The sequence below is a fragment of the Dasypus novemcinctus genome, chromosome 1, assembly GCF_030445035.2.
Source record: "Dasypus novemcinctus isolate mDasNov1 chromosome 1, mDasNov1.1.hap2, whole genome shotgun sequence".
Lineage (NCBI taxonomy): Eukaryota > Metazoa > Chordata > Mammalia > Cingulata > Dasypodidae > Dasypus > Dasypus novemcinctus.
The window spans coordinates 54,685,865-54,713,807 of NC_080673.1; the positions used below are offsets into that span (position 1 = coordinate 54,685,865).

The 27,943-nt window shown below is 38.0% G+C and overlaps 2 protein-coding genes across 4 annotated transcripts in view; one reads left to right on the forward strand and one right to left on the reverse strand.

The window, feature by feature from the left end:
- The window catches only part of NAA15 (N-alpha-acetyltransferase 15, NatA auxiliary subunit), a 105,928-nt gene extending 89,037 nt beyond the window's left edge, over window positions 1-16,891 (reverse strand). For 2 of the 3 annotated variants that reach the window (XM_058289533.2, XM_058289527.1), the window contains exon 1: window positions 16,541-16,891. In XM_058289533.2, coding sequence (XP_058145516.1) covers window positions 16,541-16,594 — 54 coding nt within the window. In that variant the 5' untranslated portion in view covers window positions 16,595-16,891. Of the gene's footprint in view, window positions 1-6,750; window positions 6,770-16,540 lie in introns of those variants that run through there. The other variant, XM_058289572.1, reaches the window with a different exon arrangement.
- Window positions 16,892-16,937: 46 nt separating this feature from the next.
- Window positions 16,938-26,602, forward strand: NDUFC1 (NADH:ubiquinone oxidoreductase subunit C1). The gene is made up of 4 exons (XM_004471955.4): window positions 16,938-21,681; window positions 22,206-22,309; window positions 23,807-23,885; window positions 25,834-26,602. Exons 1-3 carry the CDS (start codon window positions 21,615-21,617, stop codon window positions 23,864-23,866), a joined length of 231 nt encoding a protein of 76 aa, XP_004472012.1. The 5' UTR covers window positions 16,938-21,614; the 3' UTR covers window positions 23,867-23,885; window positions 25,834-26,602.
- Window positions 26,603-27,943: the final 1,341 nt, after the last annotated feature.

Below are 27,943 nucleotides of genomic sequence, written 5' to 3' on the forward strand. Positions count from 1 at the left end.
GACAAGTTATTACACAGCTTATGGCTGTTGCCTAAATCATTCCCTTACTACCTATCTGTACTACAAATCCATTTTCTCTCTGAATAATTATTAAAAGTTCTTAGACACACTGTGTCTTCCCTCTAATTTCTGTTTACTAATGTTAGCTCTGTAAAATTTCTATTTACTTCTATTCAAGCGAAACATCTTTGCTCTTTAAGCTGTTACTTAACATGAAAGTTTCAAGTCCCTTTGACATTCTGGGCAATCCTGAGTATTCTCATACTTCTGGATTTTAAAAAACTAGCAAAATTGGAAAAAACAAACTGGAGAAATGAAATGGGGCTGCTAAATTTTCATTTTTCCAAATAAGGCAATTTTTTAAAAATCTAGTTAGTATTGCACACAAAACAAAAGCTACCTTAATTTTAAAAAGTAACAAAATAAAACAGATAAGAAAAGTCTGCTGGAATTTTACACCAAGTGAAAATTTTAGGTATGTTCTTACTAACAGCAGAATTAAATTCGACAATCCACCACCTGCTTTCTGGATACAATACCCTTGTTAACACATCATAAAATGTGCCAGATTAATTTGATTTTACCTTTTATCTCTTTTTTGTAGCATTCAATTATGTCACTTGAGAAGAGAATTTTGGTGGATTCAGCAATCCTGCTTAATATGAGTAGAACTGTGTTGAAGGAGTACTAAAAGCTATGAACCTTGATGCTAGCGATAGGACAAAAGTTCAATAAAACCCAAGGTATGTACGTATGATTGAGAATCAGCTAAATAATAGAACCTCACAAATTACTTTAATGAGAAACACCTCCAGAAGAAGAGTTTGAAGGCCATGGGGACAGAGAAGCAGGTAGAACAAATATTCAACTGCATAAAAACTAAACTGCTAATTATTTTAAAGTCAGCCTATTATTTTCATCCATAGCACATGCACAAAAAATAAAGATGAAGTCTCTATAGAATAATGGTTACCCCCTAATTTCTAAACACTCTATAAATCCCCCTAAAAACCATAGTGGGCAAGAAACAAGACAAACAAAATCACCCACAGCCCATCCTCCACAGCATTATAAGGGGACCAAATAACTATAAACTCCAATTTACATGTAAATGTATCCAAGACCAGAAGCTCCAACAGAAAATTCCCAAAAAAGAACAGAATATAGCAGGGTCCTAATGGTGGCCAAATACATGTAATATTAACTAGGATCCATCCTCAGAAGGAGAGAGCACAATGTTGAGATGAAGTACTCAGCAGATCTGAGACATGAAGAATGAGAGCAATAGCTACTGAGGAATCAAAAAGGGACTTAGAAAGTGTGCAGGCCTAAAGTTAGCAGTCTTAGCAAGACACAGCTTCAATAAAAGATGGCACCTTAGAAGGAGAAGGTGTCACTGGAAGGTATGATGGCAAAGGAAACAAAAGCAACTGAAATAAGGACCCTACTAACACTAGATAGAACTGTAAATGGGGGAAGCAATTTATTTTTATTTTTTTTAAGATTTATTTATTTCTCTCCCCTTCCCCCCACCCCTGCCAGTTGTCTGCTCTCTGTGTCCATTCGCTGTGTGTTCTTCTGTGTCCACTTGTATTCTTGTCAGCGGCACTGGGAAACTGCATCTCTTTTTTTGTTGCATCATCTTGCTGCATCAGCTCTCCATGTGTGCAGCGCCACTCCTGAATAGGCTGCACTTTTTTTGTGTGGGGCGGCTCTCCTTACGGGATGTACTCCTTGTGCATGGGGCTCCCCTATGAGGGGGACACCCCTGCGTGGCACGGCACTCCTTGCGCGCATCAGCACTGCACATGGGCCAGCTCCACATGGTCAGGAGGCCCTGGGTTTGAACCCTGACCTCCCATGTGGTAGGCGGCCACTCTATCAGGTGAGCCAAATCTGCTTCCCCCATTTATTTTTAAAACTGCATTTCACTGTAGTAAACAAAGGAGGGTACCCTTGAAGTAGACTAAGTCACCCAAATCCTACCCCAAAAACAAAACTGCCTATATTGGTGGTCCAGTACAATCCAGCACAAATAACATTACCAGAAAAAAAAAAAAAAACCCAGTGTTCTAGATCTCCAGTGCAGGGTTCTGGTTATCCAGCAGACTTAAGGGTACTCTCTGGTTCTTGCCTTGGATCCTCCTGTGCTGTAGACTCCTCACCTCTCCCATCAGATGAGGCCCCAGATTCCAGAGCTCAGGAGGTGGGTGAGAAATGGACAAGGGAGGAGGTGCAGTCCCTCAGGGTCCCTTTCCTGACTCCTCACAATTCTATTCTACCCAAACTTTCTTGTCCATTCAAAGCCCCCACAATGTTCCACCAGAGGTCACCTCCAGAGACCTCCAGATAATCACCCTCTATCAGAACCTCCCTTTCCTCCAGGGTCCCTACCCTGATCCCAGGAGCATATCTCCACCACTCCCAGCTAAATCCAGGCCCAGTCGCTACTACCTGCTAACTATTCCTCCTCCCAACTCCCACAGTACCCTTTTCCTCCCAAAGTGTATTTGAGGCCCAATCAGCCTTTTCCTTCGGAATCCTCTTCAGGACATTCCAAAAGTTGTTTAGGACCTTCGGATCCATTTGGCTGTCTCCCAAGTCTGGCTGGGCCGACGGGACCAGTGAGGATTCTCTGCAGCTTGATATTCAGAAACTGAAGAAGAGGAACATACTAGACAAGATTTCCCAATTAATATCTGAAGACTACAGTGCAGATGAACTACAGGACCGCATCTCCCAGTTCCACAAGTATAATCATGTCAAGGCCAGACACTGCTGGGCAAACTAGCCATGACTGGAGGTGACACCATTAGAGAGCTGTATCAGAATCTGATGTGGACATGAGTGACTGAGCATAAGGCTCACGGCCCACTGTCCACGACAAACTAGAACTGGCAGATATAGACAAGAGAAACAGTGAAAGCCCAACCAGTGAACCTAGCAGGGTTTCCCATGAGAAAGTATCAGAAGTCTTTGTTTTGAAGGGAGCCTGGGGAAGAAGGGGGAAGGGACATTCCCAGTTCTGAAGTTCTTGAAATGTCAGGTATATCTGTATCCTATTTATAAATAAACATATGAGCAATATGAAAGGGAAAAAAAACCCCAACATCCATACCAAGTTACTTACAAGGAATTAAAAACAGTTCTGACATGAAAATATACCAAAAACCCCAGCCATAAAACAAAGATGTAATACAACACTCCATCACAAATTACTTTAAAAATTAAAAATAATTAAATAACAAATGCAGATATAAAAGAATACTCCAAATCAGAAATTCAAAAATTCAGAATTAGGTAAAAAGGAGATGAAAAATGGAAACAAACTGATTTTGGGAAAGAAACCAAAGAAAAAACACAAAATCATCGAAGAAATGAACACTAAATTAGATGCCCTAGAGAAAACAGCTATGATCTAAAGAGACGTAAAAAATGGGACACTTCTCAAATAAATAAACCAGAAATAAAGAGAGGTGGAAAAAAAAAACAAAGAAAAAGGAATAAATATAGAATAGAGGCAAAGAAGATCCAACAAGCAAAGATTTCTGCAGAATGAAACAAGAGGATGCTCAAAACTTGAAATATAAGTGTGGTAGGTTGAATCATGTGTCCCGGTTTAAAACACATTCAATCTTAATCCATCTCCCTGTCAGTGTGAACCCACTGTAAACAGTACCTTTGGAAGATTTTATTTTTAGTGAAGGTATTATCCAACTGAACAAAGGAAAGTTAATTCCTGTTGGAAACCTTAAAAGAAAAGGCCACAGGGAAAAGCAGGAAGTCAGCAGGAATCAAGAAGAGAAAGGAGAGGACATGCGACATGCGGCTGAAATACAAACCAAAGAACCCCAAGGACTGTGGCAAGCCAGAACCACAATGCTTCAGATTTTGGGGAAAAAGTATGGTCATGCCAGTGATTAGGAATTCCGCACTCTAAAGCCATGAGCCAAAAAATTACTCTCATTAAGCCAAAACTAGTTTGTGGTGTTTGTGATAGCAGCCTGGCAAACTAAAACATTATAACACCTCCATTTCCTTGTTCTAAACCATTTTACAATATGCTAAAAGGAAGTCAGTGAGAACCCAGAAGAGAAAGGAAGGAACATTGCCACCTAACAGGAAAATTAAGGACTGTGACAAGACAGCATCAGAAAGTTACCCACTACCCCAGGAGGAAAGAACTTTCTAACCATGAGAAAATAAACTCCCATTGTTTAGCACTGTTTAGGCCAATCCATTGTGCAGTATCTGTCATAGCAGCCTGGCAAACTAAGACAAAAAGAAAACATCAATCTACATGCTAAAACCACACAACAGGGAAATGGACTTTGGCCCAGTGGTTAGGGCGTCCGTCTACCACATGCAAGGTCCGCGGTTCAAGCCCCGGAACTCCTTGACCCGTGTGGAGCTGGCCCATGCGCAGTGCTGATGCGCTCAAGGAGTGCCGTGCTACACAGGGGTGTCCCCCGAGTAGGGGAGCCCCACGCGCAAGGAGTGCACCCATAAGGAGAGCCACCCAGCGCGAAGAAGGGAGCAGCCTGCCGAGGAATGGCGCCGCCCACACTTCCTGTGCCGCTGACGACAACAGAAGCGGACAAAGAAAGACACAGCAAAAAGACACAGAAAACAGACAACCGGGGGAGGGGAGGGGAATTAAATAAATAAAAATAAATCTTAAAAAAAAAAACACACACAACAGATCCAGAATAGTCAACACAGAGACAAATCCTATTAAAACAATTTTATTTTAAAGATAAAATCTTTATCTGGGGGAGGCAGCTATGGCTCAAGCAGTTGGGGATCTGCTTAACACATGGCAGTGTGTTCAGTACCTCCTAAAGTAGACAAGCTAGACAAGCTAGACAGCAAGCTGACACAACAGGCTGGTGCAATGAGCTGACTCAACAAGATGATGCAATGAGGAGACACAACAAGAAAACACAATGAGACACAACAAGCAGGGAGCAGAGGTGGCTCAAGCAATTGGATGTTTCCCCCCAATGTGGGAGGTCCCGGGTTCGGATTCCAGTGCCTTGTGTTTAAAAAAAAAAAAAAAAAAAAGGACACAGAGCACACAATGAGTAAACAGCAAGGGCAAACAATGGGGGAAGGGGGTGGTAAATAAATAAAATAAATCTTTTTTTAAAAATTAAAAAAAGAACCCATAGCTCTCTCTACAAGCAGAAAGATCAAGTCGAAGACTGGCATCAGGAACACACAAGCAAGACAAAAGCAGGGCAGTATTTTCAAGTGAGTCAAGGAATTATACCCAACCAAGATGCCTGTCAAATGTCAAGATTATACTTCATCCAACTGAGAGATGATTGGAAAAACCTCAGCAAAAAGTCTACAGATGAATATTATCTATATTTAATTATAAAACTAAATCTAAAACAAAGGTGTTGATGAGGGTGAAGGAATAACATATAAAATGACATACTCACAAAATAAGAATAATTTAAAAAATCAGAGGACTGCACACCCATGTTCATGGCAGCATTATTCACAATTGATGAAAGCTGGTATCCATCAACCAATGAACAGATAAACTGTTTTGATCGAATATTATGTAGCTGTAAGAAGAAATGAAGTTTTAAAGCATATGACAATATGGACGAACCTGGAGGACATTATGTTGAATGAAGCAAGCCTGACAAAAAGGACGCATACTGTATGACTGCATTAATATGAACTAAATACAATGTGTAACATATTGTATGATTCCATTTATACAAAATGTAAATATAAATCAATATATAAAAATAAAATTTGATTAGTGGTTATGTAGGGCTAAGGAAGGCATGCTAAGGAGTACAGAGTTTTTCTCTTTGGATTAATGAAACAATTCTGAAAATTTCTGTGATGAATACACAACACTGTGATTTTATTAAAAGCCACTGATTATATACACTTTACATGGATCATATGGTATGTGAAAATATCGCAATGAAACTGCTTAATAAGTAAATTAAAAATTGTGCAATAATAGCCAGAAATAGAAGCTATGCACAGCAAGGGAAATGGAGAGAGACTGAGAGGTGAAGAATTTTCTTGTTTGTTTTTATTATTATTAAAGAAATCATGAAATGCTCTAATAACGATTGAAGTAAAAGATGCACAACTATGTGATTATACCAAACACCTTTGATTGTACATATTGGATGACCTGTATGCTTAATAAAATTTGTTTTAAAAAAAAAAGATAAAGAGGAAAAAAGGGAAGTGGAATAAGTTCATTCACTGCCTTACACATAAGTGAGACCGAGTGGATTTAATGCTGACATCAAATAAAAGCACACCATTTTTTTAAAAGGGAGACTTTTAAAAAAAAAGTATAAATGTAAAAGTAATCTTAAATTTAAGAAATAAAAAATAATTAAAAAGGAATTTTATATAGTATAAATGTAAAGGTAACCAACTAGACCAAAAACATACACCTTCTTAAGTTATAAAAATATGCAAAAATAAAGCAAATAAAACATACATTACACAAGACATACAATAAGGAGTAACATAAAACAAAGATGAGGCCAATTCATTAAAAAAAAGTTCATAAGAGAATACGCCTACAATACATCAAGTATTAATGCATGTGCTTCACCATTTGCCAGGTACTTTCACACGTTTGTCATTACCTGATGTATTAGGTATGGCAGAAAAGTATTAGTTTTCCTCTTTTAACTCTGATTTGTAAACTGAATCTTAAAATGGCTAAGTGACAAAAGAAAGTAGAGCCAAGATTCAAACCTAGACTTTCCAGCTCTGAGTCTACGCTTCTTTCCATACCGGGCTTCCTCCTTTTAGCAATGAATCTGTTTCAAAACACAAATTTAAGAAATGTGTGATATTTTCTTGGTTTTAAAACAATACTTAGTGCCCCTACAATATCTTTAAAATGACTTAGCCTGAAGCTTTTGATACTTTGGGTACCAAGTTTCTTCTAACAGCGAAATAGTTGGAAAAAGTTTAAATCTCCTTGGTTATCTACTCAGTGGGAGGAACAACCAAGAAGGCAAAGAATGTGACACTTATCTCAGGTACTAGAACAAAAAAAAACAAAACAGGGCTCTCTCTAGCTTAATAATGCCCACCCTTCAGAGTAAAGGGTGAGATACCCAAAAAAAGGCTATGTGATCTCGTTATCACTAAATTGGATAATCTAATGTAGTTCTAACACTTGTTTTGGAATCAAAAATGCACTCCAAGATTGATAAATTATGAAACTAATCTTATTGGAGATTATGTGGGATTTCGTCTGCCAGAAACAATAGGAGAACATAGAAAACTGCACCTAGCTGAAACCAACCACATAAGAATGCACAGCACACAAGCACACATCTGAAACATCTACCAGCTACCTTTACATTGTAACTGTAAGCCATACCCAACCACATCTGGTGTTACAACTTTCTGTCAGATTTCAGATAACCCCTCTTTCACCACTTCATAACTCACAGTCTGCAATCCTTCTAATGCCCACTTCTCTTCCACAAACTTTGTCTTTTTCAAGGTAACATGGTTATTTATTGTATTTCTGTACTGGTTAACCATTTAACGTGTGTAAACTGTGCTAACCTTTTTATGAGATTCTTGTATTTGTTTTTAATGTCACTAATGAAGTTTTAAGTGTTGCACCAACCTCTTTTTCCTCACAGGTCCTATGGTTTTTATTTCTTGATTTTGCAGTGTGGTGCCTCTGAGGAACCCATATGCCCAGATACAACAGTTCCTAGAGCAATGGGAAATAAATTTTAAACAATGTAATTTTAAGTATTAGCTATACTTATGAGATCTGTTCAACTGAGTGCTGCAAGGTTGCTATCACCTAACGTGTAAATAAGCCTAGTATAAAATCTGCTTCAAAATAGATGTTCAATAAATGTTAGTTTACTTCATTTCCTGTCTCAAAGATTCTGACTCAGTCCTCAAGCACTGATAAGCAAAGGAGATCTTGTAATCTCCAATGAGATCTCTGAAAAATTAGTATCATATTCACATGAAGCGCATGCCACAATTAGGTAAGGGGGAAAAAACTTTTTAAAAATTGCATCACCAACCATGAGCAAAAGAGACAACTAACCCTAAGGCTTTTTTTCTAGGTCTGTATTTTTAAAAGCAAACTTTCATTTCTCCTTTCATGAACACTGAGGTAAAGTAACTCCTTTACAGATGTCACACAGGAATGTTTAAATAATCTCCACTATAATAAAATCAAATAGAATCTTCAAGATTAAAAATATCTGTGACTTCAATCAAGATCATAACTTCCCCAGTAGCTTTTAATAGAAATTTCAAATTTTCTCAACTTAAGATTTGTTCATATTATAATAACCAAAGAAAATCTTTGGTAGGGCATTACCTAGTAGCAAAAATATTAAGCATCCCATCAGTCATTTCTACACTTCAATTTTTATTTTACTTTCAAATAAAAAAAAATTGCTCTTATTAAATTAAAATTTTAAGCAATTATTTTAATTTCACATTAACTAGCAAACAATATAATTCGCATCTTACCCAGAGGGGAAAAAAATGACTTGGAACCAGTTAAACTAGTTTTTTTTAAGTTACAACTTCAATACAATACAATTTTGCATAATATACATCATAAAATGGCTCACAAGTGTAAAAGTGTACAGCTTACATTCCAGGGAAATCCCCCCAAATAAAAAATATCACCTCAGTGTAAAATCCTCTTCACACCCCAATATTTATACTAAGAACTATCACTCCTTAAACCTCTTCACCTGCTCCTCTCACCATCAACACTGGCAACTGACATTCTTTTCAGAATCATTTTTCACTAAAAAACAAATATTTTTCTCTTTTTAACAGGGTTACTGCCTACAAATAGAGATCAAAGCTGTATATAGATGTGAATACTTAAGGCTAGGCTCATTGATTAAGAGCCTTGCTCTCCCATACTAGCTTCCCAGCATACCTTACCAAATTCCAAGAATTCAATTTGATTTTCAAACTTTTTTCTGAAAAACACTTACAAAGCTACTTCTATAAAATGTTAGAAGGAAAAAGTTCTTTCCTTCTAACATTTTATATTCTTGTTTTATGTATTAAATATAGTGGTTCTCAATCCTAACTTTGTGTTGGAATCAGTTGTAGAGCTTTATAAAGCTACAGATACCCCAAAGAAGCCCTGCCTTCTGGAAATTCTGATTCAGCAGGCTCCTCACAATGAACTCATTTAATCCAGACGCCATTTTTCTTCCGATGCTAAACCAACCAAGAGAAAAACAAAAAGAAAATTTTCCTGATTATGCTTTTGTGATGAAAGCCCACGTAAACAATCAAATCCTAAGATCCATTTATAAATGAAACTTTCAAGGTTCTACTGGATAATACAGGTTCTACCCAATGTCCTACAGTTAACTCATGTAATAATGTACTATAATGCCAAGGACCAGCTTACCTCCCTTCTCCAAAAATCTTTATGCAAGCACACAATCCAAAGATCTTTCCCTCTTGCTCTGTAATCACTGTTTTGTTCATGAGACAAATATTTATCAAACATCTACTGTCTGTACATCAATGGTTTCAAGGAAGATTCTGCAGTTAAAGAGAATAAAGCCCCCACCTTCATGAGGCGTACATTTTAACTGAAGACATGTGATAAACAAATATATATGTGAATATATTATATATCAGATGGTGATAAGTGATAGAGAAAAACAAAGCAGGGAAGAAAAATAAAGAGGTTGGGGAGGACTTCTATTTCATAAAAGGCCTCTAAACATTTTGAAGACAACTGAGCAGAGTCCTAAAAGAAATAAGAAAGTGAGCAATGCAGGTATCAGAAGAAAAAATTCTGAACAAACAGCCCTTTACACATGATCCCTTATATGACCTAGCTTTTTATAGTCAAAAATGCTCTTATGAACAAAGGCATATTTGAATCAATGCTTTGTCTGAAACTGCATTTCTGCAAGTAGAAATATAGGAAATAAGAACGCACACTAAAGAGAGATACACTCTTCAACTGAGCCAGTGGGCCAGTAGCTTTCTAGTCCTCTGATGACAGAGAACATCATATCTGCTTATCTGGGAGCTGTCCAGAGGCAAATTGTCCAGTGATTCAAAACCATAGTTGGGATGGAACTCTTCAAACTTTATGTGAGCCCCAATAATGACCTAGAAGGAGTGCAAAGTTTTGAAATACCTGCAGAATTGAACATTAAATTCAGTTATCTACTAAGGTTATGATTTTCCTATAAATACAGTGTTGTCTACTACTATTGAAAACTAAACTGTGGTCACTCATTTTATTTCCAGAACACCCTAATACTCCAAATATTAGGTATTTTTTTTAACCTACTCTCTTGACCCCAAAGAATCCTTTTAAAACGTATTTCTAGGTCTCTAGCACAATAAAGTATTAAAAAAATGTTCTGTCAATTTAAATTGAAAATAAAACATATATATACTGGTTCATTCATACCTCATTCCAGAAAGGATTTAGCACAGAAGTTAAAAAATCTAGCAAACAGGGGGCGGACTTGGCCCAGTGGTTACGGCATCGGTCTGCCACCTGGGAGGTCCGCGGTTCAAACCCCGGGACTCCTTGACCCTGTGCAACTGGCCCATGCGCAGTGCTGATATGCGCAAGGAGTGCTGTGCCACACCGGGTAGGGGAGCCCCACACACAAGAAGTGCACCCTGTAAGGAGAGCCGCCCAGCGCAAAAGAAAGTGCAGCCTGCCCATGAATGGTGCCGCACACACGGAAAGCTGACACAACAAGATGACGCAACAACAGAAGCGGACAAAGAAGACGCAGCAAATTGACACAGAGAACAGACAACCAGTGTGGGGGGGAAAGGGGAGAGAAATAAATAAATAAAATCTTAAAAAAAAAAGGCAAGCAAACAAAAAATGACAGAGAATTTACATATCATCAAAATTTTGTACCCACTAGATTTTTAACCAAAGTACTATGTGATTTTTGTAAGTTACAATATACTTACATTATGGCAAAATTGCATTTTGTTTTCTAGTATACTTTTAAAAAGAAATTTATTCTAATTTAAGCATTTGAGTAGTTACTGTGTACAGAAGAGAAGCAATTTCACATCAGGTAAAATCTTGTTTCCAATTTTTAAAAATATTTTAAACACCAAGAGTACAAGCAAAAATCTATTAAAACAAATTTCAAGTTACTGTGCACCTTCAGCTATAAAACTAGAATTCTATCATAAAGAAATTTAGTTAAAATCAGCAGACCATCCATATGTATATGGAAACCTACTTGTTAACAAATCTTACTTCTACCTACAACTAAATCTAACCTATCACTAACTGTAAAACAGCAACCTAACAAACATTACAATTCTTCTACCTAACAAAGAACTCCTTTCTCCTATACAGCCCCACAAGAGAGATAAATAAATAAACAAACAAATAAATAAACAGACACTAGGCAGGTGGGGTTTGTAAGTGCCACTGGAAAAAAACAATGTTTGATCCCTGACTCTTTGGTATAAGCACGTTACTTAACCTTAATCTCTGTTTCCACATGAAAAGTTTTGAGAACGAAGGAAAAAGAACTCTAAAATGTACAATGTCCAAATGGTGGCTACTCATCACAGATGGCTATTTGAATTTATATTTAAATTAATTAAAATTAAAAGTTCAATTGCACTAGCCATATTTCATATATGCAAAAAGCACATCTGCTAATGCTATCATATTGAACAGAAAAGGTAAAAGAACATTTCTATCATCACAGAAAGTTCTACAGTACAGTGCTACTTAAAGCATCTAGGGCAGGGCCTACCAACTGGTAGGTTTTCAGCAAATCATAAATATTATCATCATGCTTTGTAACTTCCTCTCCTATTTTTCTAGAAAGGAAAATTCTGTCCTTTAAACTTACGACTAAACAATATAATCATTCAGACAAAAGTTCAAAAACATATTAAGGATGTAAAGTGCTCCCAACTTAATAAAAGTGAGTTTTTCTTATAACTTACATTAGCATATGGAGAGAGAAAAGTAGCAAGCAGCAGCAAGAGTCACCAAACTTGCAATACTTGACTTCAAGTCATTAGGATATGTCCAACTTTCAGAGTGGGCTAAAATCTTAAAAGGTGTGCATTTCATAAACAATCCTCTAACTATTTAAATCAGGGGTTCTTAACCAGGGGTTCGTGGAATGAATTCAGGAGGTTCATTAGCCTGAACTGAAAATTCAAAAAAACATTATTTTTGTGGGGAATGTGTTGGTGCGGGTGTGATATATTTATTAAATAACACAGTATAGTATGAACATAGTAAGGGGTCCATGGTTTTCACCTGACTGGCAAAGGGGTCCATGGAACAAGAAACATTAAGAACCCCTGATATGAAGAATTCCCAAATAGGAATTTGATTATCCAGACAGAATTAGGGCCCAAATAGAAATTAAATAACTAAACCAATAACTTATTTCATTCTTAGAGATTATGTCCAATAGTCAGAGTTTTAACATAAATATAAGAATCATATCATAATTTCTATATTTGAATTATTTATATTTATAAATGTTTGATGTTATACTATTTCTTATAATTGATTATATTAAATCTAACCTGGCCTTGCACTCTCTTTTAAAATTTATAATTTCTTTCACTCTATTTTTCTATTTATTTTATAATAAAGTTCTTTTAACAGCTGGATAAAAAGCCATTGATTATATACTTTGGGTAGATCATATGATATGTAAATATATCTCAATAAAACCGCTTAATAAACAAATAGAAAATTGTGCAAGAATAGCCATAAATAGCAGCTATATACAGCAAGGGAAACAGAGAACTTGAGAGGAGAGGAATTTTCTTGTTTGTCCGTTATTTATTATTTTTATTGAAATAATGAAAATGGTTTAATAATGATTGAAGTGATAAACACATAACGATGTGATTATACCAAATACCACTGATTGCACACTTTGGATAAATTGTATGCTTTATTAATATGTATCAATAAAATTGGTTTGCTTTAAAAAAAATAATAGGGTGGGTTGGGGAGAAAATACACCAAATGTAAGATATGGACTATAGTTGGTAGTAATATTTTGATGATGCTCTTGCATAGTTTGTAACAAACGTATCAAAACAATGCAAGGTGTTGGTGGAGGGATGATGTAAGGAACCCTTGTATGATGTTATATATGTTTATTTTACAAGTTCACAACTTTTACTATACACTTACTGTTTATGTATGTGAATGATATACTTCAATAAAAATATTTTTAAAAAAGAACCTTCAATTTAAATGAACAAATAACATCAAGAGTAGGTAAAGTCCATAATTTTCTAATGACTTAGTTTTCAAAATTGTTAAATAGAGTGTAATTACAAACAAAACATTGTTTAATTCATCTTTAAATTAAACTTTTATACAAAATACATCCTATAAAATTCATTCCCCCTTTCTCAACATATTATGGACAAGAAACCTGAAGACATTTTGACCAATTTATGACAATACTGTAGTCAGAAAAAGCTTACAGTAACATGACAATAAAAGGAAGAATCAAGTAGGCAACAAAACTGAATTTTAGATTAACTTGCTCAAGCCAGGCAAATTCATTGCAGAAACTCTCAATTTTTTGCAAACTAATGTGTAAACCAAGTTTTATTGAAAAATTAAGGCAAAAACATTTCATTATTTTGAAATTGAGGTCTCAAAATTTTTAAAAAATTCAAACTAATTTATGGTACCACTAACAAAGTAGCCGTTCAAAATCTGAAGGCTGCTGATATAATTCAACAAGTTACCAACCTAGCAACATTTGATTACAACACTTTAGACTGTGTCTAAGTTTTCCTTTATTGGGACCACCCAATTGGGGAGAGGAAGAAGCCTAAAAACAAAGGAACTAAAACTATAAAAGCTGAAAATACAGGAGTAATTTCAAAAAAAGCAAATACTAACTCTCCTTTGGGTTTAGGAATATTTTCTTCATTTATAACGTTAAGAAAATAAGGACATTATATCCCCTTTACTCTTCTTTCACTTTCTTTCATTTAGTGGTTTTCACATTTCTCACATTTCTAAAACTTTTGCATACATCTTATCACAATAAATCCTTCAGCACTGATATTGGCGATAACCTTAAAAGACTTTGCTCCTCCAACTATCACCACCAAAAAAACATTGTTTGAGATGCTGGATCAAAAATTACTCTTCTATGAATGGTTAAAACAAATGGTGGTACATTCAAACCATGAAATTCTACTCAGTAATAAAAAGGAACAAAACTACTGTCCACACACAACAACTTGGATGAATCTCAAGGAAATTATGCCGAGTAAGAAAAAGAAATCCCCTAAAAAGTTCTACAGTTTTATTCCTTTTATATAACAGTCTTGACATGACAAAACAATAGAAATAGAGAACAGACTGGTGGTTGCCAGAGGCTGGGGGGAAAAGGGATGGGAAGGAGGTGGGTGTGGTTCTAAAAGGGCAACAGGAGAGATCTCCTCCTGTTGGGCTGATCTCCTCCTGTTGGGCTGATGGAACCATTGGGCATCTTGCCTCTAGAGGTGGTACGGCATCTACACTTGTGATAACAATGCACAGAACTAAACAACACACACATGAGAACAAGTAAAACTGAGGCAATCTGAGTAAGACTGGTAAACTATCAATATTGATACTGACCTAGAGTTTTGCAAGGCATTAACACTGGGGTAAACTGAGTAAAGGTTGCAAGGGATCTTATTTCTTACAGCCACATGTGAATTTACAATCTCAGAATGTTCCCAGTAACAAATGGGAAAAGCTGAATATGAACTGGATATTATATAAGAAAAATTAGGAATAACAATGGTATTATGATTATACAGAATTCCTTGTTTTCAGGAGATGGTTGCTAAAGTAGAGACGCAGTATTTATGTCTCCAACTTAGTTTTAAATATTTTATATATTTGGGGAGAGAAAGCAAATATGAAATATAACAAAATGTTAACTACTCCTTGTACTCATCTGTTTTTTCAGCTTGAACTTCTTCAAAATACAAGAGTTGGAGGTGGGGTTAAAGATAAATGGCTATCCTAAAATTAAGTTATAGTCCTACTTACAGATTAGTCTTTTAAAAAGTTTAAAAAGAAATAAATTGCTCCAGTAAAACTAGGCTATAGTACCACAGACACTCCAATTAGTCTTAAAATTAAAAAGCAGCAATAAGGATTCCAAGTGATAAAGAATTATATGGTATTGGATGTAACCATCCAAAATGCTTTTCAACATGAACTGACTAAATCTGTAAGCTATATGAGTATTTTTGTAATATCAAAGCTGGTTCAACACAGATTATTTTTTCTTATTTCTAGAAAAACTGGGTTCCAGGAGATACTTCAACTTTTCAAGCAAGTGAAATAAATTATAATTGCAAGAGAAAAAAACTAATAATCTCATACAGATACCCAAATTTAACAAGTTATAAGTTGAGTAAAAAGTTAATTCTTTCATAAATGTTTGCAGGAAAAAAGGCAACCCACACAATAAATGCCAAACAAAAACGTGCTACAATGTATTAATTACAGAGCCAAGGCTACGAGTCAAACTTTGCAATTTAAACTGTCTTCCAAATATCACTGCATTTACGTGGTTTTAAAAAATGCAAGCTGCACACATTTGAAATGTAAGGAATAACTGAGTTTCAGCTAACGTCAACAAGCTCCATCTCAAAAGTTCTTGTATCTTTTCTCTGCTTTTAAGTTTTCGCATTAGTGTAACACACGTAAGTATAAAAGAAAACTCTGTGCCTCAACTAAAGGCTCCTAACTTTTCACTTCCCACTGGACCGCCCCCTCCAGTGGGTCCCACCTCCCGAGGAGAGGAGTGATGGGGTGGGGCTGTTTCCCGCTCCGAAACTAAGAAATAAGTGCCTCTTCCCTACTGCAGAAAAGTGTAACAAGAGGCCGGTGAACTGCAGGCTCAAATTTGCAACTGATTACAAGAAGGTGGCTGTTTAGAGAACTTCCTTTCTCCAAATGAACTCCCTCTTTCCTCCCTTTTTCCAGGTCATTCAGTGGCCCGGGACCGGAGGCGACAGGTGAATCCCAAGAGAGGGAGAGGGAGGGACGGACGACTGAGGGAGAGCCGCGCTGAGGCAATGAATGAGCCGTGCTGAATCGGCACCACCTGTTCCTCACGGGTGCCACCCAGGCCTGCCGTCAGGGTTCCCTTACTATCCGGGCTGCGACTCCTGCCCGTGTTGCCCGCCTCCCACCTAAAGGTCGGGCCTCCCCTCGCTTCGCTCGCTGGAAGTAAACTGCGGTCTAGAAGCCGGCAGGACGGGCCTACTCCGGAACCAGGGCCTCCGAAGCGTGGGGAAAGCAGGGGGAAGCCTGCGGTCCCGGGTGCAAGGGCCGAAAGGGGAGCTAAAGAGAGAAGACAAGGGAGAGCATTCGGCCTGACTATGAGTACGAAAGCACTGTCCCGGGCGGGGGTGGCTCGGTGCCCTCCAGACCGCGGTTAGGGCTGACAGGCCCGGGTACGGGTTAAATCGTCCCCGCTGCTTGCTCGGAGTCTCAACTTACTAAGATCCGCTTGAAGAGCGCGTTCTCCTTGGGCGGGAGGCTCACGGCCGGCATCGTTCCGGCTCCTCCCGCTGCTCCCTCCACCACCCGGCTCGGTCAGTGTTTGTCCGACCGCCGCCGCCGTTCCCTGGCTGATATCAGCTTTGAATACCCCGACCTGCCGCCAACACCAGGCCTCGGGTGTACGCCGCGTCGCCCTCTTGCCCTCGTTGTCTTTTTTCCCTTTCTCACTTAACGCTGCCGCCACCTCCCCCCACCTCCCGGGTCTCCGTCGGCGGTTCACGTGGTAACTGAACAGACCGACAGAGCAGCCAAAATGGCGGACGTAGAGGGCTTTCCCACCCGGGTCACACCTCCGAGCACGCAGGCGCGGTGACCTCCTTTCCCCACCTCTTCTGTCCAGGAGCATGCCGGGAAACTTGGAAGCTAGCGGGCTGGTGAGGCCGTGAGAGTGGTGGTTGCTTTCGCCGGTCTTTTTCCAGTTGAGGGCTTAGAAGCGCCGGGATAGCTAGGGGAAAGTGGTCGACTTAGCTTCCAACAACCTCTGCATCAAAAATGGGCTTTCTCTAAGAGTAAAAAAAAAAAAAGAGCTTTTTGCACTTTTCTGCTAGGATAGCCTTTCATTCATCGGTTGACTCTCCCAGACTGTGTGATAAGAGCGTGAGTCTTAAGTGCAAACGTGCAGTTATTAAAGAAGTGCTGTGGTTGTTCGTAGAGAAAGTGCCTAATTAAGCAGAGGCGGTGTGGAAATGGAGACGACTTCTCCGTAGTGGAATCTTCGAACAGATACTGAGGCTAGGGGCTTAATAGAGTTTGAAGAGCGTGAAAAAGATTGGCCAATTAAATAGACCTGAAAGGGGTATGAGTAATATGGCGAATATTGCTTAAGAAAAGCCTGCTGAGGTAGTTAGCCAGATCTGATGTGTCATGTTTGATCTGCCAAGAGCGTCTGAAGATTAAAGTGTATGTGGTTTTATTTCATATTTGAATCCATACTGTGCAGAGTTGACAGTGTATGAGGCACCTTGGGACAGTGGAGAGTTCAGGGTTACTGGCTCCCCTGGAGCTGGCCTTAAGCTAGTGCTTAATATTGTGACTCGTTGGAACTCTCCATCACCAGAAATGCTCAAACCTTAGAAACCGATGAATAAAATAGCTGGCAAGGTCACGAGAGAGAATGGTTGCAGTGGCCAAGTTCAGATTCGATACCGAATAAGATATCTCCCACTCTGATTCTACTAAGCAATGTGTATATGTCATTTCATTAACCACCAACAGTAAAACGTTTTTTATCAAAATAGCATTCCGTTGCTACATGACTTTTTCATGTCATGTGAGCCAATTATTTTACCCTTGGTTTTTGATGATCTCTCTCCGGATCAATTTGACCTGTAACATTCTTTGCATCATGAATCAATGTGGTTTTGCTTTGTAAAAAATTTACGTGTAGTTTTAAATTTTTTATATGGTTTTGCTCTTTAACCGTCGGTGGGTGCTGTGAATTGAATAGACCTTTCCCAGTGGAAATATCTGGTACTAAAATCTGGATTTTCTAGCTATTATTTCAAATGCCATCTCCCTTCGCTTGGATCATATAGATGAGGTTGTGCCATTCAAATCCTGGAATGTTCCTTAATTCTGTGATTTTTAAAAATGTATTTACAGAAATCCTGGTTGAGTTTTGGAATATGGCCAGCTTTTCTTAACCTTAATTTTTAAAAATTAAGAACAACTTTAGAACTTATAAAAACAGTTATGTAGTAATAATCTTTAAACTTCACCACCTCCAAGAGGTCTTTCAATCAAAGGTATCTGAACTATTAAATGATAGAAAATTTTTCCAAAACGTGTTAATTTTAGCTTAGCTAGCTCAGGTTTCCAAATCTCTGGCTTTATATCCCCAAATCCCTAAACCAATATAGTTTGCTATGGTTTTCTGAATTTCTCCTGTAAATAATATACAATTTACAGCGAATTTATGATCTTTGAAACAAATTGTAGTTTCCACCAGAAGCTGAGTAAATGATTTGATGAACCAGTAATATAGTTTGGCAAATGTTACTTTCTTTTTCGCTGAGAAACAAATAGTAATTTTTAGGACTCAGTCAATACTAATCTGATTCAACATTTATCTGATCCATATCCTAGTTAAAATGCACTCACAGATAACATCATTCTGACCACAATCTAGGGAATTGATAGCCTGAACTCAATAAAAGGTCTATTCTGATCGCCACTATTTGACAAATGGAGATCCTGTTCAACTTGAGTTGTGCTGTGAATAACAACTATGCAGGAAGTTAATATATTTAAGGCCATATGATGATGATGATAATTCTTAATTCATTCATCTTTTTCTATGTATTTGCATGTCACAATTGTCAAAATGCCTCCCCCAAAATTTAATTCTACAAGAGTGTAATTTCTCCACTGAAAACTGAACTTCATACGTGTGCAAAATGTTCTCTATTGACACTTTTACATCTTAATTATTAAATATTTAAATGTTGTAGAAAAACAATATAAAAGAAGGCTACGTTTTAGCCACCCAGATTTAGCAAATGTTTACATTTGCTATTGTGTCTGGTCTTTTCTTTTTCCAAATAAAAACTTGCAAGTATATCAGAAGTTCCATCCCTCTCCAGAATCCTGAATTTGATTGGTAGTATTCTCATACATTAAAAATCAGTAAGTGATACATGTAGTAGTTTTACTTTTTTAAAAATTTACATAGATAATATACTGTTTTCAACTCTTGTTCTTTAAACCTCCCTGGGAGATGTGAGTTGAGTAAGAGATCCCAGTGGGAAAATTTGGAGTTAAAATTTGTCCTCTTCCTTTGCCTGGGTCATAAATAAGTCCTTAGCATTAAGTATCTTAGCAATACTTAAATGAATGTCATGAAGCAACTTCTACCAACTATCTTAGCTATTAGCTCCCGGCTAGAATTGCTCCAGCAAGATTCTTTCAAAGATGGAGTTTCACCTTCACTTATAGTTGCCCATTCCAAGTATAGCGTTCCAATCAGCTCTAACATACTGAGAGAAATGCACTTATACTTCATCACTTTCCCAAAATATACACTATTAAAAGATATAGAGACCAAAACTCAGAAAAAGAACAAAACAATCTTTCCTAACAGCAATACTGAAATTAGTAATTTGCTGTTGACTAAACATGGCTTCTGTTCCAACTCGTTGGATACTAGCAAAAGCTTTGTCAGGACACGCTTGCAAGGGATGGTGTAGGAAAGATATATAACTTACTTGTTGCTGAATGAATAAGAAGCTGGGAACCAACCACTGACTCAGCACATTAGTTGGGTGGTTTGCTTACTTGAACATGAGTCCTGGAAGCTCAAAACTAGGTTACAAAACTAAAAAGTGACTCACAAGTTAGTAATCCATGTAGCCAACAGTTGCAGGTAAAAATGAGCCAGAAGGCATAGTACACTTATTTTATTCTTTGGTTGGTAATTTTGGGTTAAAAAAACATTTTACATAACATTGCTAAAAGATATTAGGGGAGGGGGAGAATTGCTAACATTTATTTTGCTTTTAAAATTAACCAAAATGGCTTTAATTTTAAAGGATTAAGATTTATTATCTCTCTTATCTATATATATTTTTAACAGAGACAAAATTGAAAACTGAATGCTCAAAAATATAATTATGCAATTATGTCTTTGATAGGCAAAAACATTGTTTGCTACCACCAGACATATTTTAAACTTCCCAACAAATCCTATAAAATAGGTTTTTTATTACATATGTAAAACAGGCATAGAGAAGTTTAGCAATCTGCCTAAAAATCATACAACTCAAAACTGGTGAGTGGGACTGATGCTTTGAACTTGGCACTTTGAAATCTGCTTGTTACACCATGTGGCTTCAGGAACGGTCCAGGCACAGGTAGGCTGATGAGGATCACTAGTTCTGGGAGCAGAAGACCTATCAGAATCCCATCTCACCACTGTGTGAATCTTCGTCAGGTCAAGACCCTTTGACTTTTTTTTTAATACTTTTTAAAAAGATTTGTTTTATTTATTTATTTCTCCCCTTGTTCCCTCCTCCCATCTCCCTCATTGTTTGCACTCACTGTCTGCTCCACATGGAAACCAAACCCTGGACCTACCATGTGCAAGGGAGATGCCTAATGGATTGAGCCACCTCCACTCCCGGTTTGTTGAGTCTCTTATTATGTTTTTTCCTATGTCTCTTCGTTGTATCACCTTGTTACATTAGCTTGTGGTGCCAGTCCACAGGGTCAGCTAGCTGTCTGGCTCATCTTCTTTAGGAGGCACACAGAAACCAAATCCAGGACCTCCATGTGGTAGGCAGGTGCCACATCCACTTCCCCCATTTTGACTTTTTAACACCATTTTCTCTTCCTCTCAGGATTGTGAGGCTTCTCTATGATCATGCCTCTAAACAACTTTGGAAACTGTAAGATGTCTTTACAAATATAAATTATAATGCATGAGTAGCTTGATTTCTTTGAGCCAGAGCTGTAAATTGAGGAAAATAAACACAACATGTCATGTGGTAGTTGTGAAGACGAAATGAGACAATGCATGTAAAATACATAATGTGTTAATGCACACTACCAGGGACACAGAACTCAGTCAAAAGCTAGTTATTATTCAACAAATCGAACTGTTTTTGGTGTTCTGGTCAATGTGGGGAGATTTTAACACACCTCTTGAAGTGTGCCCATAAGGGAGGAGGTGTGAAACAAGCGTACAGACGAGGTACTGGGGATTGAACCCAGGACCTCTTATGTGCGAAGTAGGCACACAACCGCTTGAGCTACCTCCATTCCCCTTGTTTTTCTTTTAATCACTTCCTTTCTAAATACAGAAGACCCAAGCCAGGGCAGCTGAGTTATCTGGCTATAATCTCTACTCACAGAGTTAACACGCCACCGAGGGTGGCGGCTGTGGAGCCCGCAAGTGCGACCTTCTGCTCGCCAGGGGGCGCTGGGTCTAGCTCAGGCCGCGGCTCCCGAGGCGGGGACAGGGGGACGCGGGGTGAAGGGTTGGGGCGGGGAGGGAGGCGGAGCCCGGCCCGGCAAGATGGCGCCGTCCGCGTTGTTGCGTCCTTACTCCAAGCTGCTGGCCCTGGCCCGGTTCCCTAGCGGTTGTGAGTGTCTCTCCTCGCGCGGGCCTACCTGACAACCCTCCCCGCCCCGGCCCACCCGTCTCCTGTCCCGTCCAGGGCGAGCCTGGTCCCGACGGAAGCGGGGTCGGGGGAGGCTGCGGCCCGGATTTGCCCTGCAGTGACCTCCGCCGGCCCAGACTCCGCTCCCCCTCACCCTGACCCACTACCAAGCGCCGACCCTTCTTGACCTCGGCGAATGGACTTGAGTTTTCCCACCCCAGTCATCACACACTGCGGGGTCTAGCAGACGCGAGAGGGGAGACCGTCCGCAGGCATCGCCTGCCCTCGCGTTCCTGGCGGCGCCTGAGGGTCGCGGTGAAGATGTCCTGGAGGGCTGGGAAGACCGGCCTCGCTCTGCGGGTGGCCCTGGACGAGTTCATTGATCTCTTTAGCCTTTCTTTCCTTGGCCGTTGAAGGAAGAATTAAATGCGATAATACACATATAAATGTGGGGTTTTTACCTCTATGAATCACCGTAACATTTAAACACTCGTGTCGCGTTTCAGCTTCAGCGCGGTCAAAGTTCTACGTTCGGGAGCCGCCGCACAGCAGTCCTGACTGGCTGAAAGTTGGCTTGACCTTCGGCACCACCATCTTTCTGTGGGGCTATGTAAGTACTTGACTCTTAAATCTTTAGAAGAGGTGTGCCGAATGAAGAAGAAAGGCAGAAGGAATACAGGCAATGTGAAATTGAATATTGCTGTTGGTGCGTCACGAGCAGGCTACCCACAAAACTGAATGTTTATGTAATTGCCAGCATTTCTCCATAAAGGAAGTAATCCCAAGAAACATTAAGATTTCAATGGGATGAAAAAAATATGATGAGGCTGAAATTCCTGTCATTAATTGTTCCTTAGTGTGGTATTGTGAGGAATGGCAATTTTACTAAATGCTAATTATCCTTTACTTTATTTCTTAATGAAGGTTGAGGCTGGTTGGGTTTTTATGGAGGCCCTTTTTCACACGTCATAGGAACAAATCAGCAATGAAAAATTATACCAAATTAAATCTCATTATACTTCAAAAACATTAAGTTTTTATGTTTGTATTAAATACATTGTTGGAAATTGTACTTCATGTGGAGCACCCTTTATTATGTTTGTATCTTTACCGTATGTCAGATGCTTTACGTGTAAAATTCTTCAGGACTGTGTGGTAGATTCTGTTATTGCCCTTTTACGGGATAAGAAACAAGCTTGGAGATCTGACTTTACTGAATCCAATTCATACTGACTTCAGAGCCGGCCCTGTAGACCACTGTGAAACACTGCCTCTTTTTTAAAAAGTGTGTACATTAGCATTTAAAATTTTTGTTTTGTATCTAATGACTTTGGGGCTTCTCCCACTGCCCCCCTACTTCCAACACATAGTGCATTTATTTTGGATTTTCTATTTAAAGCGTTTCAGACCTTTGATGTGGGACAGAGTAAGAGATATTGAAAACACTTGCAACCTGACAATAGTAACTAGTAATTTTTAATAATGTTTGTTATAGTGAAATTTTAAGCATTCTTGACTTGAATTAAGGTTTTCTCCTAAAAAGAGACTTGATTGCTGCTAAGGACACTAATGGTTAAAACTGGATCTTAGATTGCAGTAAATGTCATCTTACATCAACCATCACTGGAGTTGCATATTCTGTCAGGTGGTGGTTCTAAAAAGGAAGTTGCCTTCCATGACATCTAATTAATATACATTTATTTGGGAAATGGGGTTGGTCATTTATTCACAGCATTACACTTCTAAGGTTAGAAATATACCTGGCCTGGATACCATTTAATAACCAAGTTCTGCTGTGTTGTATGTTAATTTAACCCCTTTGTGATAAGGCATTCCATTACATTTATTACCCACTGAATAAAAATTTATTTGGCAGAAGTTGAATCCAAACTTTTAAGGGTTGCCATTTCAAATTTAACATGTCAGATTATTATGAACAAGTCTATACCATTCGTGGTTTTTGGACTTTAGGGTCTTTTAGCCTTTTTTTTTTTTTTTTAATAACAAGAATAGTTCTAAGTATTTTAGTCTATCCTTATTTCTCTTTGCAAAAAATATGCCTCCCCCATAGGTTACATTTCTAATTTTAACTGTTATTTACTTCTAGCTCATCAACCAACATAATGAAGATGTTTTGGAGTATAAAAGAAGAAATGGGTTGGAATAAACTTTGAAATACTAACATAGTGAGTATATGATTTTATAAAATGAAAAGGTAATAGAGTTTATTTAACCTCTTTTTAGGTCTTGTATTTTGGTTTATCATTTTATTAGGTTTATACTTTCTAACATCCATATTCCTTTTTGTGGCAATTTATTAATTTTTAATACTTCAGCTCCTAAGCATCTTTAGCATAATCATTTTTGATCATTACTCTCGGTAGATGTTTGCAAACACAAAGGGAGTTGTGTCTGAGAATGAAAACCAAAATCATATTATTTTCTTAAATATAGTAGTGCTTTGCACCTTGCCTTCATAGTCCTTGTGACAAGTTTTAATTATTTGTATGTGTATTTCTTAATATTTGACATATCCCACACTTGATTCCATGAGGGCAGTAACTTTGTGTAATTTTATTAATCATCATATTCTCAGCAATTCACCTGATGCCTGGCCCATTTAAGAGTTTAATATTTGTTGGATGAATGAATGTATAAGAACAGAAGATTGAACTTTTTATCTGCATGACCATGTCACTATGGTTGTCACTTTAACTAGTACCCAATTGGAGAATTCCAGGTAAAATCTAACTGCAAACAAGATAGCATATTCTAGGAAAGCCGATTTGGCTCAACTGATAGAGCATCCGCCTACTATATGGGAGGTCCAGGGTTCAAACTCAGGGCCTCCTGACTCGTGTGGTGAGCTGGCCCACACACAGTGCTGATGTGTATATGGAGTGCCATGCCATGCAGGGGTGTCCCCCGCGTAGGGGAGCCCCACAAGAGAGCCGTCCTGTGCAAAAAAAAAAACGCAGCCTGCCCAAGAGTGGCACTGCACGCACGGAGAGGTGACGCAGCAAGATGATGCAACAAAAGAGATACAGATTCCTGGTGCCACTGACAAGAATGCAGGTGGACACAGAAGAATATAACAGCGAATGGACACAGAGCAGACAATGGGGGGGAACAGGAGAGAAATAAATCTTAAAAAAAAAAAAAAAAGGATAGCATATTCTGCATGGTCTGTGATCCAAAATAAAGAGCTTATATTTTTATGTATTGGGTGTATTTCTGACTTTTGAAGAATTCCTGTAATTAAATCCTTCTGTAAAGTGAAAAGTCACTCATAAATCTCAACTTTCATGGGTTAGATTGACTAAACTCAATAAATTATATCTGCTGCATAATAAACACAGTGGTCACTAATGTATACTTTCTCAAATTCAGCTCTGTAGTGTTTGATTATCCAAACCTTTTGCTTCTTTCTTTCCATTGATTATCACCTTGTCCAGTTCACTATCTGCAAATCAAGAAATAAAAATGAAATAAGCAATTAAATCAAAACCAAATGGTTTTGCTACTCTTCAGTGGTTCAAGAAAATATTTCTTGTTAAAACTTAAATAAGGGTAGCGGATTTGGCTCAACTGATAGAGCATCAGTCTACCATGTAGGAGGTCCAGAGTTCAAACCCAGGCCCTCCTGACCCGTGTGGTGAGCTGGCCCACATGCAGTGCTGATGTGCGCAAGGAGTGCCATGCAATGCAGGGGTGTCCCCTGCATAGGGGAGCCCCACATGCAAGGAGTGTGCCCTGCAAGGAGAGCCACCCTGCACAAAAAAATGTGTAGCCTGCCTAGGAGTGGCACTGCACACGTGGAGAGCTGACGCAGCAAGATGATGCAACAAAGACACAGATTCCCAGTGTCATTGACAAGAATGCAAGTGGACGCAGAAGAATACATAGCAAATGGACACAGAAAGCAGACAATGGGGGGGGGGGGGGAGAGAAATACATCTTAAGGGAAAAAAATGTATAAAACAAAAAAACTTAAATGAGGGACTGATAGTCTTTGGGGATTTGTTTTCTAGATATTTTCTGCTGCTCTGAAGTGAATTCTTTATTTAGAGTGGTCTAATTTTAATATTTCTTCTGGCTAATCCTATATTGTTTGTTTTTTCCTGTTCATTGTAGGTATGCTCCGTGTAATGATTACAGCAGTTCCTCTGTGTTCGCCAATCTTTTGCATTGTAAATGTAAATGAAAAAGTTGTATGTGAATATACAGTCAACATTTGTGTGTTGCATCATTAAATGAAAAAAGGAAAGTATCTATTTTTCAGATAATGCATACTGTGACAACTTATAGAAAATACCAATTCTAAGGTATGTTGTTAGAAGTATTTCAGTGTGGAAAACTGGTTTAAATCTACAAGTTGGAAAATGTAATTAATAAACAGAAACTTCAGTCTAAGTTCAACCTGCTACCTAATGTTGAATACTTGGAGTGATTTTTTTAGGACATTGATTATTGTTACCACCTGATGGCAGGGTCATTAGACATTGAGACCAGGATAAGAAAACTTGTTATGAATATATATCAACTTTTAATTTCCAGACAAAACATCTATTCTTTAGTTTCTTCTGACCCCATTGCATTGAAGTTGGAGGATTTACAGTTAGATAATGTTTTTTACTCAATATGGCAGTGCCAAGTCTGTTGTTCCTTTTTTTGCTAATTTGAATTTCATCCAATAGTTTAGCAAATCCATTTTTTCCCCCAACAAATCAAGTTTATTTGATAAATATTGATAAAATATTGATAAAACATACAGTTCATCCAAAGTGTGCACTCAGTGCTATTTGGTGTAATCACATAGTTGTTCATTTATCACTTTAATCATTATTACAACATTTTCATGATTTCAATTTCAATAATAATAAACAGAACAAACTAGAAAATTCTTCACCTCTTAATCTCTCTCTGTATCTATTGTACATAGCTGCTAATTCTGGCTATTCAACAAACCTGATTGTTTAAAAAGGGTTTAGGGGTGGGAGGTTTTAAACACTAAAATGTTAAAATAAACTTTATTTTTCCCTCATCAAAACCCTTTTTAGTGAGTCAATAAAAACTTACATACATGTCATTTCATTAATTTGTAATTTAAACAGTATATTGTACTATAAAAATACATCCTTTATATTTCACTTCTGATGTTAAATGGGAAAGTAGATTACCTTATAATTTTTTTCTTGTGTGTTTTAGTCTCTGCCTTATTCTAAACACTTATTCTGGGGAATTTGAGGCCCAGTATCTTTGGAAGTCACATTTGAATATGTATTTAGAGTTATATTGTTTCAGAATAATTACTGAATCCAAATTCAGTGAAAGACCAGATATTGGTAGCAGTATTATTGGTTTAGCGTGTGTATTAGTCAGCCAAGGTGTGCTGATTCAGAGTATCAGAAATCTGACTTTTAAAAAAAAAATTTTATTCTAGTAACATATATACAACCTAAAATTTCCTCTTTAACCAATTCAAATGTATAATTCAGTGCAGTTAATGATATCCAAAATGTTCTAACAAAATCACTACCATCCACCACCAAAAACTTTTCCATCAAGCCAAATAGAAACTCTATGCAACACAAGCATTACCTCCCCATTCAGTACCTGCACTCTGACTCCTGGTAACCTATATCTAGTTTTTGACACAATGAATTTGCTTATTATAATTATTTCATATCAGTGAGATTATACAATATTTGTCCTTTTGTGTCTGGATTATTTCATTGAGCCTAATGTCCTCAAGGTTTTGTTCATTCATTGGTTGATGGCCATGGGTTGCATCCATATTTAGGCAGAATATCAGTCGGCAATATTTGTTTTGAGTTCCTGCTTTCAGTTCTGGGTATATATCTAGTAGCGGGATCACCTGGTCATATGGTAATTCTATGCTTAACTTTCTGAGGAACTGCCAAACTCTCTCCCACAGTGGCTGTACCGTTCTTCATTCCCACCAGCAATAAATGTTGCCTTTTATAAAGGGTATTTATTTGGGTAAAAGCTTACAGTTACAAGGCCCTAATGAGTCCAACTCAAGGTACCATAAGAGGTACTTTCTCACCCAAGTCAGGTGCCACATGTTGAAGTAAGATGGCACGTGATCTCTGCGAGGGGTCAGCCTTCCTGTCTCTCAGCTACAGGCTAGCATAGGGCTTGTTTCTTTCCAGGCTCAGCTGGAAACTATCAAGGAAATGGCTCATCTCTTCCCAGGGTTGCAGCATCAAAGTTCTCTCTT

Coding starts and splice junctions, on each gene's coding strand:
- NDUFC1 (XM_004471955.4), top strand. CDS start 21,615: ATGGCGCCGTCCGCGTTGTTGCGTCCTTACTCCAAGCTGCTGGCCCTG. Junction 21,682..22,205: donor GGCCCGGTTCCCTAGCGGTT/GTGAGTGTCTCT, acceptor GTCGCGTTTCAG/CTTCAGCGCGGTCAAAGTTC. Junction 22,310..23,806: donor CCATCTTTCTGTGGGGCTAT/GTAAGTACTTGA, acceptor ATTTACTTCTAG/CTCATCAACCAACATAATGA.